The 14,043-nt window shown below is 40.3% G+C and overlaps 1 protein-coding gene across 1 annotated transcript; it reads left to right on the top strand.

Moving 5' to 3' along the window:
• Positions 1–216: 216 nt before the first annotated feature.
• On the top strand, positions 217–13,708 carry LOC135486997 (zonadhesin-like). The gene is made up of 30 exons (XM_064770245.1): positions 217–316; positions 846–901; positions 1,175–1,417; positions 1,716–1,952; positions 2,175–2,189; positions 2,668–2,718; positions 2,927–2,974; positions 3,289–3,333; positions 3,814–3,864; positions 4,244–4,494; positions 4,753–5,072; positions 5,476–5,777; positions 5,991–6,199; positions 6,684–6,864; positions 7,167–7,220; positions 7,723–7,770; positions 7,973–8,020; positions 8,276–8,329; positions 8,773–8,826; positions 9,259–9,309; positions 9,551–9,601; positions 9,935–9,979; positions 10,570–10,620; positions 10,971–11,138; positions 11,407–11,517; positions 11,720–11,872; positions 12,151–12,258; positions 12,680–12,823; positions 13,142–13,243; positions 13,458–13,708. The coding sequence occupies exons 2-30, from the start codon at positions 847–849 to the stop codon at positions 13,619–13,621; spliced, it is 3,414 nt and encodes a 1,137-aa protein (XP_064626315.1). The 5' UTR covers positions 217–316; position 846; the 3' UTR covers positions 13,622–13,708.
• The last annotated feature ends 335 nt before the right edge of the window (positions 13,709–14,043 follow it).

Raw genomic sequence — 14,043 nt, 5'->3', positions numbered from 1 at the left:
ATAAAACCTGGTTTTCTTAATTATTAGACAGACGGCTTGCCATACACGTCATCTGATCTGATTGTATTGAATTCGTCCTCCGATATTTGACTTGGTCAACTCAAGATGCAGCGTGTTTACTATTTGACAAATTTTCAAACGGACAATTTGTTGAGCAAACATTAAGAGGAAATCTGAGAAGGAACAACTGTTAATTAATTCATGTCAATTTTGTGGGTTTGGAAATATCGTGGCATTTTGTACTGGATGTTCAGGTGGAACAGACGTCAACCCGTCCCTAATCTTCATCAAAGATAGGTCAACACCGAAGTCTGAGGTATCTATTGTCTTATTTTTACTTATTGCTGTCTAATAATGTTTCACTCGATTTTCCAAAAAGTCGTTTAGATATTTTTTAAATCCCTGGGAGTTAAAGATTTGCCAGGTTACCAGAAAATCAGGCATCACGCTATGTAAAAAAATATTTTAATCAGTTCATCAGTGCGAGCGAAAATTGTGCGACAGTCACATACGTGTACATGTACTATGTAAAACTTTTCCCTGGCAGACCTTGAAGAAGATACGGTAGTGTTGGAAGCCAGGCTCAACATAATTCTATGTCGATCTACAAACAATGGTGTTATTTATACTTTCTTTCTGATATTGTTCATCTTGATCGACACGACATCTTCCTATTCCCTTAATATAGTGACGATGATGTCAAAATTTTGAGTTATCTGTATTCCTCGAGATACCAACAATATATCTGGACGTATTCTTATCCTTATTTCACTAAGTATACGCAATTTGAAATAAATACATACAATGTACGGTGCCTTGTATTTCCTGTTTTCCTTCATATTCAGTATGAGAACGCCGCTTCCACTGGTGGCCATCTTGGTCATCGCAAGCTTGGTAGACGGTAAGATAATTAGACTTATGGCTAATTCATTTAGATACGGTAGTGAAACCAGATTAGACTAGGAGAATTTATGATTGAAGAATTTGAGCGAGCAATCACATGCACTCTCTATGTATTAGATCGACAGAAGTAACATTCCGGATATGCAGCTCTAAAAATTAGATACTCAGCTTTGGTTGGTTTTGAACAATCGTTTTGAATTCGCCATTTTTCTGGCTAAATTTCCGTCGTCTGTGATATCCAAATAAACACAACCTCTATCTCTAACTCCAGTTGCTGAACCAGGCTCGGTCAATCTGGCCTTGAAAAAAAAAGCGACGCAGATCGATGGATGTTGTGGAGGTTCTGCCTCTCGTGCTGTTGACGGAAACAAGAACAAGAATTATCGCGGTAACAGCTGCTCGCACACCAGCGCCAAAGCTGGAGATAAGGTCAACAACAACTGGTGGTCGGTAGATTTAGGGACCAAATCATCAGTCCAACGTGTGGTACTCTATAACAGAGCAGACTGCTGTGGTGAGTCGGCCTGGCCTGTAACATGGCTGCTTCTGGCCTAGATCGCGGACGGAAGCCCCGGCGCTGCGATGTATTCTGCTATGCAATGCCCTTGCGTGCAGTTGTTCACAAGAAAGCTGTCTGGAGATTGAATCGTGCGATCCCAGCGCAGCATTCAGCGATGACTTGACGGCGATAACTGCGTGCTACCGTGTCGACCAATCACTGAGGGTATGGAGTGATGTTGGGGGAGAGTCTAAGCAAATACGGCATCTAATGAGTGGTAACCATACATGTATCTTTGTCAGTTTTTCTGCAGGAAACAGGTTGGCAAATTTCAAAATAGTGGTTTCGGACACCAAGCCTAGACCCGGGAGGAAGCTCGTGTTTACTTCTGCCGATGTATGTGCTAGTAAAACTGGCGCCGTCCCACAAGGTGGTACAGCAACATTCGTCTGCAGGAAAGACGGCAGATACGTGTCGATTGTTCAGTCGAGGGGTGTTCACCTGACCCTATGCGAAGTCGAAGTGTTTGGAACCAAATATGTACCTCCCCGTAAGTAGAGATCAAGGCTGATCATTTATGTGATCTCTCTCAAGAGTATGCATGGTCCTTTTTATACATGTATTTGTCTGTGTAGCATGCAAATTACGCTTAGAGTTAACTGAACTTTTAAAGCTTCTTAGTGTCTAATACAAAATGCTTCCCATAATTTGCCATTGCCTTTTTTTCAATAAATTAACCTTCTCAAGTTGATTTCTTGTTGATTTATTATAGAACAAGATCCAATTGGTAAGTAATATTTTTTTCACCTTTAATGTTCGATAAGTAGGCCTATACATGTTGGCCCAGATTTTCCGATGACAAATTCATCAAAAACTGATAGAATAGATTTTCAAAGGTACATGGTAATACCACATGTATCTCCACACAGTCCATACTGCTGATATATCAGTGTGTTACACTGTCTTGTCCAGTGGTTTCTTTGACGAGAAATGCAAAAAAAAAGCTTTTTACAGATGTTTTATGGTTTATGTGTGATTGCTTTTGTCCAATATCACCATATTCCTGTTTTGATGTAACTGAACTGTGTGAAGTTCATGTATTTTGTGTAACTCTACTATTGAGCACTATTTTAGTTAATGAATCAAATGAATTAAAAAACTAAGTTTTTATAACTTATTATCATGCCTCATTCATATTCTTTCAATTTTTACTTTAAAAACTCTATAAATTGTTGATCCTCGGACATGTCTTTTTTTGTATGCAGCATGTTCCCCAGGCTTCAAGATTAACGAGCAATCTAAACAATGCGTTGATCGTAAGTACAAGACATCATTCTGAATTTCTACTCCATACTTTATCGAGTTTTAAATCAACAAAATCTCAAGAGATTCGTTTGCTCCTCTTCGTGAGCATAGGGTGTGTCACCACATCGAAAGGCCTTCTTTTGTTCTGGTACATCAAAAATCGTTAAGGTCGTTGTCGGAGGCGTCATTGATGCACAACGTCTCTATTGTTACTTCAAGGTTGCCCCGACTACCAGCAGAGATGGGACGGAACAAAATGCGCCGTCCGTAAGTAGCCAACAATGTGTTTTACGCTGGTAATCCTTACTTTATTCAAATCCATCCATGATCCCGCCATCATGATGCCAGGGAACCGAACATTGACCTGGTCTCAAAGAGGATGGGTTTCAGCGTAGTAGTTTTAGCGAGGTTTATCCTTGGCGATAGCGTTTGGAACAAGAGAAGTAGTACTCTACGTAGTACTTTTGCCTTCATGAAACCATAAATTCTATCAGCAGTGTATCATACACTCATGCTCATGCTATGAATCTCAGGTTCCAATAGATATTACGATAGATTCATTTTCGATGTCTTCTCGTCAGGTTGTTTGGCAAGTCAGAAGTGGGACGGAAAGAAATGTGTAGGAAGTAAGTTTTTTACATGTGCACCTAATCTTTGATGAAACACCTCACGAGTAAGTTATTATAATGTTAGCTCGGGGTTTTCCAGCGTGATGAGACGTGTGTACTTGCGAAATAGATAGCCAGCGTTGAGAGAAGAACCCAACGATACATTCCCTCTCACGTTAATGAGTTGAATTAGAAATTGAGAAAAATGTACGAAATGCACTGGCAACATAGGGCAATCTCACTGGTATCACAAAATACATAAAGTGCTAATTTTGGTATCATCGTGTGATTTTACAGGGGGAGTGGAAGGCGGGTGTCGGGATTTCGATAGTTTCAACTACTTTACGCATCTGGTAGAAACATCCATTATGCCATGTACCACCATGTTAAGTCTTTGGGAGAGGGTAAAGATAAAGACAAACTCTATGAGGTCTTTTGCGACATCAATGAATTTTGAGATGGTCTCTTAACGAACGGACTTTACTTATTGCCTTGCAGAATGCGCTTCACCGAAGAAATACAACGCTATGTTCGGAACTTGTGAAACTAGTAAGTGTCTCAGTTGTCACTACTCTGTCTCAGCAACGATGAGTAAAACAAGTGGCGCCGTTTACACCATTAGAAAATGCCGGGTCTGGCCCGGCTTATTTGCGTTTACACCTTTGAAAATTTAATGCGGATTAGTTTTGCCCGCCAATTGCCGGGGTATTTTAACCCGGCAATGATTGGAGTTTGTATTATCATATTTTCATTGTTTCAAACAATCTGCAACTTGTCAAGTGTATCTTAAGTGACTACACTTTAAAATGACAAGCCATAGTTTCTGTTTAAATTCTGAAATGCTGTCTACTATTGATCTATCGAAATCACATTTGTTCCATTTGGATATAATTTGTATGTTTAATACATCATGCTATGCTCTCCACAGAAACTTGTCGTTGTTATGCATCTGGTGATCCCCATTATTTCCAATATGACGGCACGCGAATCGACTTCATGGGGAAATGCAAGTACACGTTCACCAAGCTCAGCGGTGCTGACAAGCGCACCAAGTGTTACTTCAACGTTGAAGAAAAGAACATTCATTTGGGTAACAAGCGCGTGAGCTATGTGAAGCTTGTTGATATAATGATCGAGAACCTGACCTTCAGATACAATGATAAAACCATGAAAGTCTATGTAAGTATCCCGTCAAACCGAGAAAAAAAGTACATGTAGATTGACGGTATGAAACATTACGTGTAGTTAATCAATATCTTAATTTCGTTATTATGAGTCCAACACGTATGAACTCATCAAGGACATATTGCTTCTATCAGAGAAATAGGGAAATATTTAAGATCACCTGAACAAAACTGTGTATAAACTGCTAGTAAATACAGATAAGACATTGTTGCCCACTTTTTTGCTATTACTTTTCAAATATCTATTCTGTAGATAAATGGTATTGACAGGACAAAGAGCAAGTTCCCAATGCAAATCCAAACGAACATGGGAACACCAATTACGATCTCCTTCGCTAACCGTCAGTTCAGCGTTGATGCCAGAGCTTGCGGTATAGTCACTTCATACAGGAACACTTTCATTGAGACCTACCTTTCCTCAAAACTGGGAAGCAAAGTCGAAGGAATGTGTGGAACATGCAATGGCGACCGAAGAGATGACTTAGTTGCAAAGAGAACGAAAAAGCCGACTAACAAGTTGACTTTCTCCGAGAGTTGGTCGATTCCTGATGATTCTGGTCTGCAGACACAAGGGTAGGTGTAATACTCGGGCTTGATCTGTTGGGGTGAATCTGTCACCTAACTCTTCAACGATGGGCGCTGACTTGGAAAAAGTTCCTATTTACCTTAAAATGTAGTCAATCGTGAAACAAGTAATACAATGTAGTACCATAAGAAGGTGCTTGTCATGAGGTCATTACGAATGGTCATGTCGGTTACTCTGGAGGGAACAAATGCAAATAGATAGATCAGTCATATAATAAATATGTTGGGAGTGGTACGCTCGGTGTACTGTACTGCTTCAAATTTGAATGTTTCCCTCAACTTCCTACGATATATCACATGTCGCTTTTATGTCTAGTATTTTCCAAGTATCTGGTTCATATTTATGTGTCTTTGTGTGGGTTTTCTTCATGACCATTTTTGTCTTCCACAGAAATTGTAAAGCAGCGGATGTCAATGGAGACTGCACTGTAGCCTGGGCCACAAAAGTCGTGAACAATGACCACTGTGGCTACATCTCAAGCAAGAACGGTCCATTCGGTTCATGTATCACCAGTGCATTAGTGGATGTACAGCGTTTCAAAGACAGCTGTGAATTTGACGCCTGTTTCTACTCTAAGCAGGCGACTGCAGCCAAGGATGTTCCTGAGGTGGTCTGTAAGAATCTGGCTGCCTTTGCCGATGAATGTGCCAAACAGGGTGCTGGAAATAGTTGGAGACGAGCTAACTTCTGTCGTAAGTGTCATTTTTCGAACTGCACGAATTTTTATGAATGACTATGAACATGACAATTTAAATTGACGTTAAACAAGAGTACATCCATTTTAGTGTGACTACGTGATAACGTACATTTCCTAACAAAGTGATAATCGAAAAATAGATTGTACGACCACACATCCATCTGTGTCGAAATCATTGACAACGCCTGACCTGTATGTTTTTATCCAGCAATGAAATGTGAAGCAAATGCTCACTACTCCCCAAAGATGTACCCTGCATGTGAAAAGACCTGTCAACAGAGGACTTCCCCAAAAGACTGTGACAGTGGAGAGCCCGAGGATGGTTGCACATGCAACAATGGCTTCTTCAGACTTGGAAATGACTGTGTACCTCCAGCGCAGTGCGGTTGTGATGTCAGTGACGGACAGCATATCGACGTGAGTTCAAGATCGTTACAAAAATCCGTTTCACTGTCGCCGTGTCATCTTAATGAGACCTGTCAGATGTTTGGGGACTAGACTGAGAGAGTCTGTCAATAATATGCTACTACAGTACCCATGTATGCCTTACCAGCAGTCACGCAACGCTTTGCTTTGAGATTGGTTTGAGGTCGCTCTGATTGTCCATGCCGTTGCCCTATGCTCCTATATATCCCTCATCACGAATTGTGTCGCCTGTAGTCATGATGATAGTGGGTCCCTGGCATGCCCTGATCATAGGGTTATTGAAATATCACGCTGCGCTTCTACTGCCTCAGCACATGCAATTCCGCTTACAACCTTGCAGTACTCATCTGATACGATAGTCTCGAATGGGCCAATGGGCCTTCCTTGAGCAGCATCATCCATCTCCTATGAAAATGATGATGTATATAGGCTGATAAAATGCTTTCACTTTCATAGCTGTAATTGTTCATTTCAGAGTGGCAAATCGGTGGTATTGGCAGACTGTGCAACCAAGTACCAATGCACAGGGCAAGGGGTCTTGAAGAAAGTAGCCTTCCCCGCTTGTAATAAAGATGCTAGTTGTGCTGCAGTCAATGGAATGTACGCCTGTAAGTGTAATGATGGATTCGATGGAAATGGACATTCTTGCCAGACAAGTAAGTATACTGTGAGAATATTTTGTATTTCCTTTCTATATATATGTATAATAGACGTAGCATTGGCTTGGAGTTAGCAGTGAATGCTGACAAAATATATGGACTCGTATCATAAAATTAAAAAAATATCATTATGTATTTACGTTGTGTCTCGAATAACAGATTGTGTTTGATTATGGCCATTGAACTAGCCTCTATTTCAAAGTTTGAATGGTGTTATGCCGACTCGGCTGCAAGCAAGCCTTGTTTATTGTTTTATGAAGAATGAATTTTAATAAAACAAATTTTTGTTCTGTGTTTAGAATGTCCCAAAGCAGAAGAAAAGTGGGATACCAAGTCAGTTAAATGTGTTCTGTGTGAGTATAAGTTGACCTCCGTATAATATGTACACAACAATCGTTCACTTGGATCCACTATCCCTTCAGTTGTGTAGCACCCGACTATAACCAGCTTGAATAGGGAATACGCTGGTTATAGATTACAGATAGAGGGTTCCCTTGCGTTTGCAAACAATTTCACCGGGCGTTTCCCACGCGGCGACACCAAGGACCTCTGGCTGATCTATTGATATGGTCGTAGTTGGGTGTCAAAGTCGGAGAGACAAAGAGCCACTCGTCTCTTGTAGGGGGCATTTGTAAGCCAATAAACACGAGATTTTAATCTTTCAGTCTTGTATTCAGATAGCATACACCATCATTCATAAGCTGATTGGCACTATACTGATGAACTAAAAGATGCGGATTCTTGACACTCGATCCAAATTAAGGTCGAAAATCCCGAAAAGAAATTACGTGTATTGTAAAATGCTTTAATAGTTGCCCCCTTAGTATATCAAATGATACCATACCCATATTCCAGATTGCCCCGATGTGGACACCAAATGGGATGGTAAATCATGTATTCCAAGTAAGTGGACCGATTTTTTTTTTATTATTGAAGCAAAGTTAGACAGATCAGACACTGTGAATACCTCATTTATTTTTGTCTGTTTCAGAAATTTTTGCGAATTTTAAAAATATAGAGTGCAGAAATTTTGCAGTTTACGCATGCTCTGTGCTATATAGTTTTTCTTAATAAATTTAATTGTCATACACTTAAATTATTGTAGGATGTCCTGACGTTCAAACCAAATGGAAAGGCCAGCAATGCAACCTACGTAAGTAAGCTTATTAACCTGTTATAAAAAAGAACTAAGGTTACTGGTGAACGAGAAGTTTGGAATCACATTTGCTTGTATGTGAAAATAAATTTTGAAGCGATTCTACCTTCTCTGAGGCGTTGATGCGTGATTTTATGTTGCCTGTATACATTAAACCCGGGGCATCAACATGCAGAATTCATAATAAAATTTTGAGGTGAAATGTCTATCGATCGTAATATTTGAGCGTTATTCTATTCATTCACATTACAGGATGCCCGAACCAAGACACACAGTGGTCAACTGTTAAATCAGCATGCATCCCACGTGAGTAGACTAGGCTCCTCAGAAAGGTCACGGAATCCTGGCAAAGTACACTCGCTGTGACAGCTAAAGTTATCCAAATCTGGCCATCCAATAATTTACTTAAATACGAGATTGGGATCAGCTAGATGAAAGCTTCTAAAAACGAAAATGGGTGATTTGTCATTGTTACAGAATGTAGGAAGAAACGAATAAACCTATCAAAATTAGTTGCCTTCTCTATCAGTTGATAACATGACGAAGTGATGTAAACTTAGATCAAACCCACACCTTCAAGGGACAGGAACGATGTTAATTTGTTTGGTCTTCTCCACCACCATGACCAGTCCTATACTGCTGTCCTGTACTGACCTGACAGCACCCACACTGAAGTTCTTGTGTAATTGGTAATACCAGCACTGCTGCAGAGTCCTCGACAATAACATTCATGACGATTTCCTTTCCAGGTTGCCCCGATGTAAACACCAAATGGGACAAAATGCAACGCAAATGTGTCGACCGTAAGTCAACATGCGGTTGTTCAGTTTGTTTCGTTCACTTCATCAGTCAGCAACTCTTTGAATAATGAGCATGTCTGCATGATGTTTTTAAGAATGGCATATGAAGGAACAGGTCATAAGAGAGAACAATAGTGAACACAACTGATGAGGACAGATTTTCTGACGATTTCTGGAACCACGCTTCCTGATGCGGCCCGGCGAATGGAGGTGTGGTATGTCTCGTTCAAAAAAAATATGGCGTGTTCATTTGTATCATCTAAGCCGCCCTCTCCCCCCAAATAGGTCCAATCTCGCTCTTAGAGCTCTGTCAGCATGTGTGTTCTCAGAGACTTCAATTTGCATTAGCCATGCAGCGATTGGCAAAGGCCGCCTCCTCACAGGCAGGTTTACGTATTTATACAACACCCAAGTCTTTTTTCTTTTCGACTATAGGTTGTACTGGTCACATGTTATGGGATAACCAATTACACAAATGCACTGACTGTAAGTATCGATCTGAGTCGAAATCAATAGGTTTTAACTTGGAGCTTGGTTAAGTCAAGTATAGATTAAGCCACACTTGCTTAGGTCGATACCAGACTGAAAACACATCTTTAACCTTTCCTTGGCATAAGATAAGCTAAAAATGCAATAGCAGTGTTGATCACAAGAGGAATGTTTCGTGAATATATTATAGCACGGTCAGCAATTAACTTAAATCTGAGTCCTTTGCATTATATTCCAGTATGTGGAGGAGCTGATAAATGGGATGAAGCCAAGAAGAAATGTGTACCGAGTAAGTGGACGAATTGTGATGTGTACCTCGTGAAATTAGAATTTCGTAGACTTTCTTGTATGTCTACGAGACGTTTGGGTTTTTTTGTAGTTGAGATGGTGCTCTCTGTATGTTACAATCAGGTTGTGTATGGACAAAATATCCAGGTGGAATAAAAGTATCAATCACCGTGGTGTGTGGCAGTGCATATACTCTATGACACTGATACACAGTAAGGATTAAATATGTGCTAAATGTAACATAATGCTTAGAAAACAAGCACTCAGTTGTTAAACCTCTTGAAAATAATAAACTTCATGCACTATTCATTTTTAAAACTTCTATTCAAAACAGGATGTCAGTCTGACCAGGAATGGAAGATGAACCGCTGTGAAAATCGTGAGTATGTGCAGCGAAGGTCAAGCACTTTTCACGTGTGACTTTGTTTTAAATTACATACAATGATGGTGTACATGTACACGTTGTACGTGCAAAACGCCCAATTTCAAGTTGGAAGATTTCACATACATGTAAATCCAATGTGCCTTCTATCTGCAAAACTACACTACACGACATGTATATACAAGTACACGTTATGTGAATTTGCTTATACGTTTCTTACAGTTCCGCAAATAATCTTCTTTCACTGTCTGAAATGTCAGAAGCATCCGTATAGTTCGAAAGTGAAAAAGTCCTGATAAACTTACGGCTGCCGTGTGTTCTAGATTTGCGGTAGCATGCATGTCATATTTCTGGTTACCAAGCCGATGGTCAAAAGAGGAATTTTCGATGTTACTATAAAGCTCTGCCAGTAATGATGCTGGCCTTCACCTGATTTATCAGAAAAAAGAACGCCCGTAACGCCCATGCGTCCCCAAAATTACAGCAGCAGTCTCCAGGGTTAACGCTTAGAGAAGGAATTATCTTGGTTGCCTTTCAATCTCTTTAACTCATTCAATCAGTGTTTATTTGCTTTGTGTATATTTCAGGGTGCAAGAAGGGAGAAAAATGGCATGAGCCAACCAAGAAATGCTTTCAAGGTGTGGTGAAACTACATGCCCTCGATCTCGATAAAAAAATGTATAGCTTCTTCTTCCATCTGAAGATGTGCCCGACTGCTTTGTCGTCCAACGCGGAAAAACATTACTTTTTACCAATTTAATGACCCAGGGGTCGCAGTTTTAAATAGGGGTGGTCATTGATGATTTGCGTTGTTTCAAGTCGTTTTAAGTGTGGAATGGGATTGATGAGGACAGATGCTATTGATGCTATGCTGATGACAGGCTACTTTACCTTGAGCTTACTGAGATTCTCGTGTAAGATCTCAACACATTGGGTATGGATACATATGCCTAAAGTTCCACCTTCTATTAATATTCTTCTTCTTCAGACCCGATGTATCCAGAGACGACAGGAGGCAGCGGCGGGGGAGCTGGGTGTGTCATTCCGTTCTTATATGGCAGTCATTGGCAGGAGGATTGTGTACGAGGAGATAGGGGGAAATGGTGCAGCACAACCGAGAATTACGACAAAGATCAAAAGTGGGGCTATTGCCCAGGTAGATGAAAGTAATATTGAATTAATGCATTCTTGATCAAAGTGATGATAACACCATTACAATCATTTTTACTAGAGCTATTTTGCCAAATTGTTGATGATCGTCAGGTTCAGTTGCCCTCAGTGGGTAGGATTGACGAACCAATACGTATGGCGAGCAGCGATAAACCTGTGACCGAAGCTTCAATTAGGTTTTGCATCACGACATAAGACCGGTCATTTCAAACCCGAAATCTGAAAGAAATCATTTTATATTTTCTTCTGTCTAGTTACATGCCGAACCGTGTCCGGTTTGATAAAGTACCCCGGTGATGCATGGACTTTCGGCGGACAGAAACTCTTCTGTAACACAGATGGAACCATTGGCAATGTGACAGGAGGTAGGCTAGAACTACATGTATATAAGATAATTGATGTTATCGATGAAATAGATTAAATGACCGATCTGTTGATAAATGTTGACAAAACGATTGAGATCACGTCTCATTGATCAAACAGAGGCTGACTTTGTTTCAACTCTACATCGTACAGATTGAAAATTAGCCACTGTAACGATTTCTAACTTTCGTAATCTCATTTCAGATTACTCCATGACCACAGGAGGTAGTGGCGGTGGATCTGGCTGTGTTTTCCCATACTATTACAACGGATACTACCACGGGAAATGTATGATTTCAACGGAGAAACCCTGGTGCGGCACCATCAAGGACGGGTCGACATGGGGATACTGCCCACGTAAGCGAATGTGGCTATTCTTGATTCTTTGCCTGCATACTTCAGCCCTGAAAACAAATGAGATTCAGGGCTGCACCGACATTAGGACATTCTGTTGCATCACTGAGCAAATTATTACCATCACCTTCCGACCACCATACAGTTTTCGCAACTACAGGTATTCGTGAACCTTGTAATACCTTGTTGTAAAAAATGGTGAAGAATTTCGCCAAACGTGGTATCATCAGTGTTAATTAACGTTGAATCTTGTTTCATATAGTGTGTAATGTCCTTTCCAGCTCAATGTAAAGTTCAGGGCAGATTAAAGAATGCCGGAGAATGGTGGATTGATGGACCAAAGAAATACTTTTGTGATGAGAATGCACTAGTTGACGTAGTGAAGGAGAGTAAGTACAGAGCAAAGCCTACTGAGCTGATGGTCAGCTGCATGTTCTGTTTGCTTTGCAAGCAAAGAAGCAAAAGGCCGCAAAAAATCGCAGCAAGCGCTCAATATCTTACTTGAATAGTTCGGGAGGGATTGGAACAACCATCTGGGCCCAGTTTCTCAATCGCTGTTAGCAGTAAGGTTTGGCGGAAGGAGGCTTGTTTCTTGGTTCACTGCCCGGTTTTATCTGCCAATTTTTTTTCTTGTCAAATGATTATATCAAGGGTACAATTGGTTGTTTCACTGTTCACCATGTGTATAACAAACTGAATCATAAAAGATGTTAGCAAATCAAATTTCTCCTATGCAGACACCACGACATGTACATGTATTGATTATGTCTGATTGTATTGAGATTTTTTTCATTTGTTTGTTACCTCCAGTTACCGTCAAGACTAAAGAAGGAGGTCAGTGCGTCTTCCCCTTCAAATACAACAACAAATACTACGGCGAATGTATTGATGACGATGCATGGTGTGCAACCTCTGCTGATTACGATGTAGACAAGAAGTGGGGGCGTTGTATCGGTAAGTTGGACCCTGTTTAACCTGCTCTCGTGAATTCTCATAAACTGAAATTTATGTCTCAAATTCTTCTCATGTAATGAAGATTGGTGTCCGTTATCAGCGACATACATTTTGTCTTCAAGACACCCATTAGACACCCATAATTAGATGAAACTTAGCAGTATTTCGTGTGCAATAGTGAGATGACAACTTTGCACGTTGATTGAATTAAACGTTTCTGGTTCTAATCAAGATTAGCCCCAGAAACACTCATTTATGTCATTGTTTATTCCTATAATTTTGAAAAATTCATCCCTGAATTTCAATCACTCATTCCAGCTATATGTCTAACACAGGAACAGAAGAAAGTTAATGCAGGAGCCACTTGGACTCATGGAGGAAAGGAATACGCTTGTGGAAAAGAAGGGAAAGTGAGAGAAAGTAAGAGGATACATTATATACTTGTGATCTAGTTTTGAGCAATGCATCATGAATATCTCAAATGCACTATACGTGTGAGTGCAGCACACTACAATGATGAATAAAATGTAAGGATTTCAATGTATGCATGATGCATTATGAGGAATGCATGATGCATTGTGTACGTGTATAGCTGCTACATGTAAATGACCGACTTTTCTTCTTGACATTTCAGACGTGAAGTCAACCACAGGCAACTGCTTCTTTCCCTTCACCTACAAGAAGGTGAAGTACGAGAAGTGTACGGAACAAGATTCTGCCGGTAAACCCTGGTGTTACACGGACGATGCCGAAAAGGCGTATGGATACTGCGAGATGCCCGCTCAATCAAAGCAGTGATAAAAAACCAAACCTTTTTGAACATCTTCTCCTCAAATTCTATAATTACTGTATGTTTCTTCATGAAATATAAGTCACCCCTAGAAATTGCGTTTTTGTTTACTCGGTGCTGCCCAGTGTTTTTCTTGACAATTGGAGACTTGTTGATACTTACAGCATGATGGTTTAGGCCATGAAAAGTGCGAGGTAATTGATGATATAACCGAGTCAGTAGTGTTGTGATTTGATCATATTGATCCGGTGTCTGTCACTGTCTGCGAGAGACTGCATTTTTGTCCATAGTAAAAATTATTAGGTCTTTCAGTGGGGCCACACGGCACACTGCAATCAACATTTGACTGATCTCTCCATCTTTATATCTCGATCAAAATTGTCCACGACACATCTCCAAGTGAATCTTGTCAACTTAAACTTGCCTAGCC

Source organism: Lineus longissimus, chromosome 4 (assembly GCF_910592395.1).
Source record: "Lineus longissimus chromosome 4, tnLinLong1.2, whole genome shotgun sequence".
NCBI lineage: Eukaryota > Metazoa > Nemertea > Pilidiophora > Heteronemertea > Lineidae > Lineus > Lineus longissimus.
Note: the sequence above shows the minus strand (reverse complement) of the source record. Positions and strands in the feature narration are given on the sequence as shown.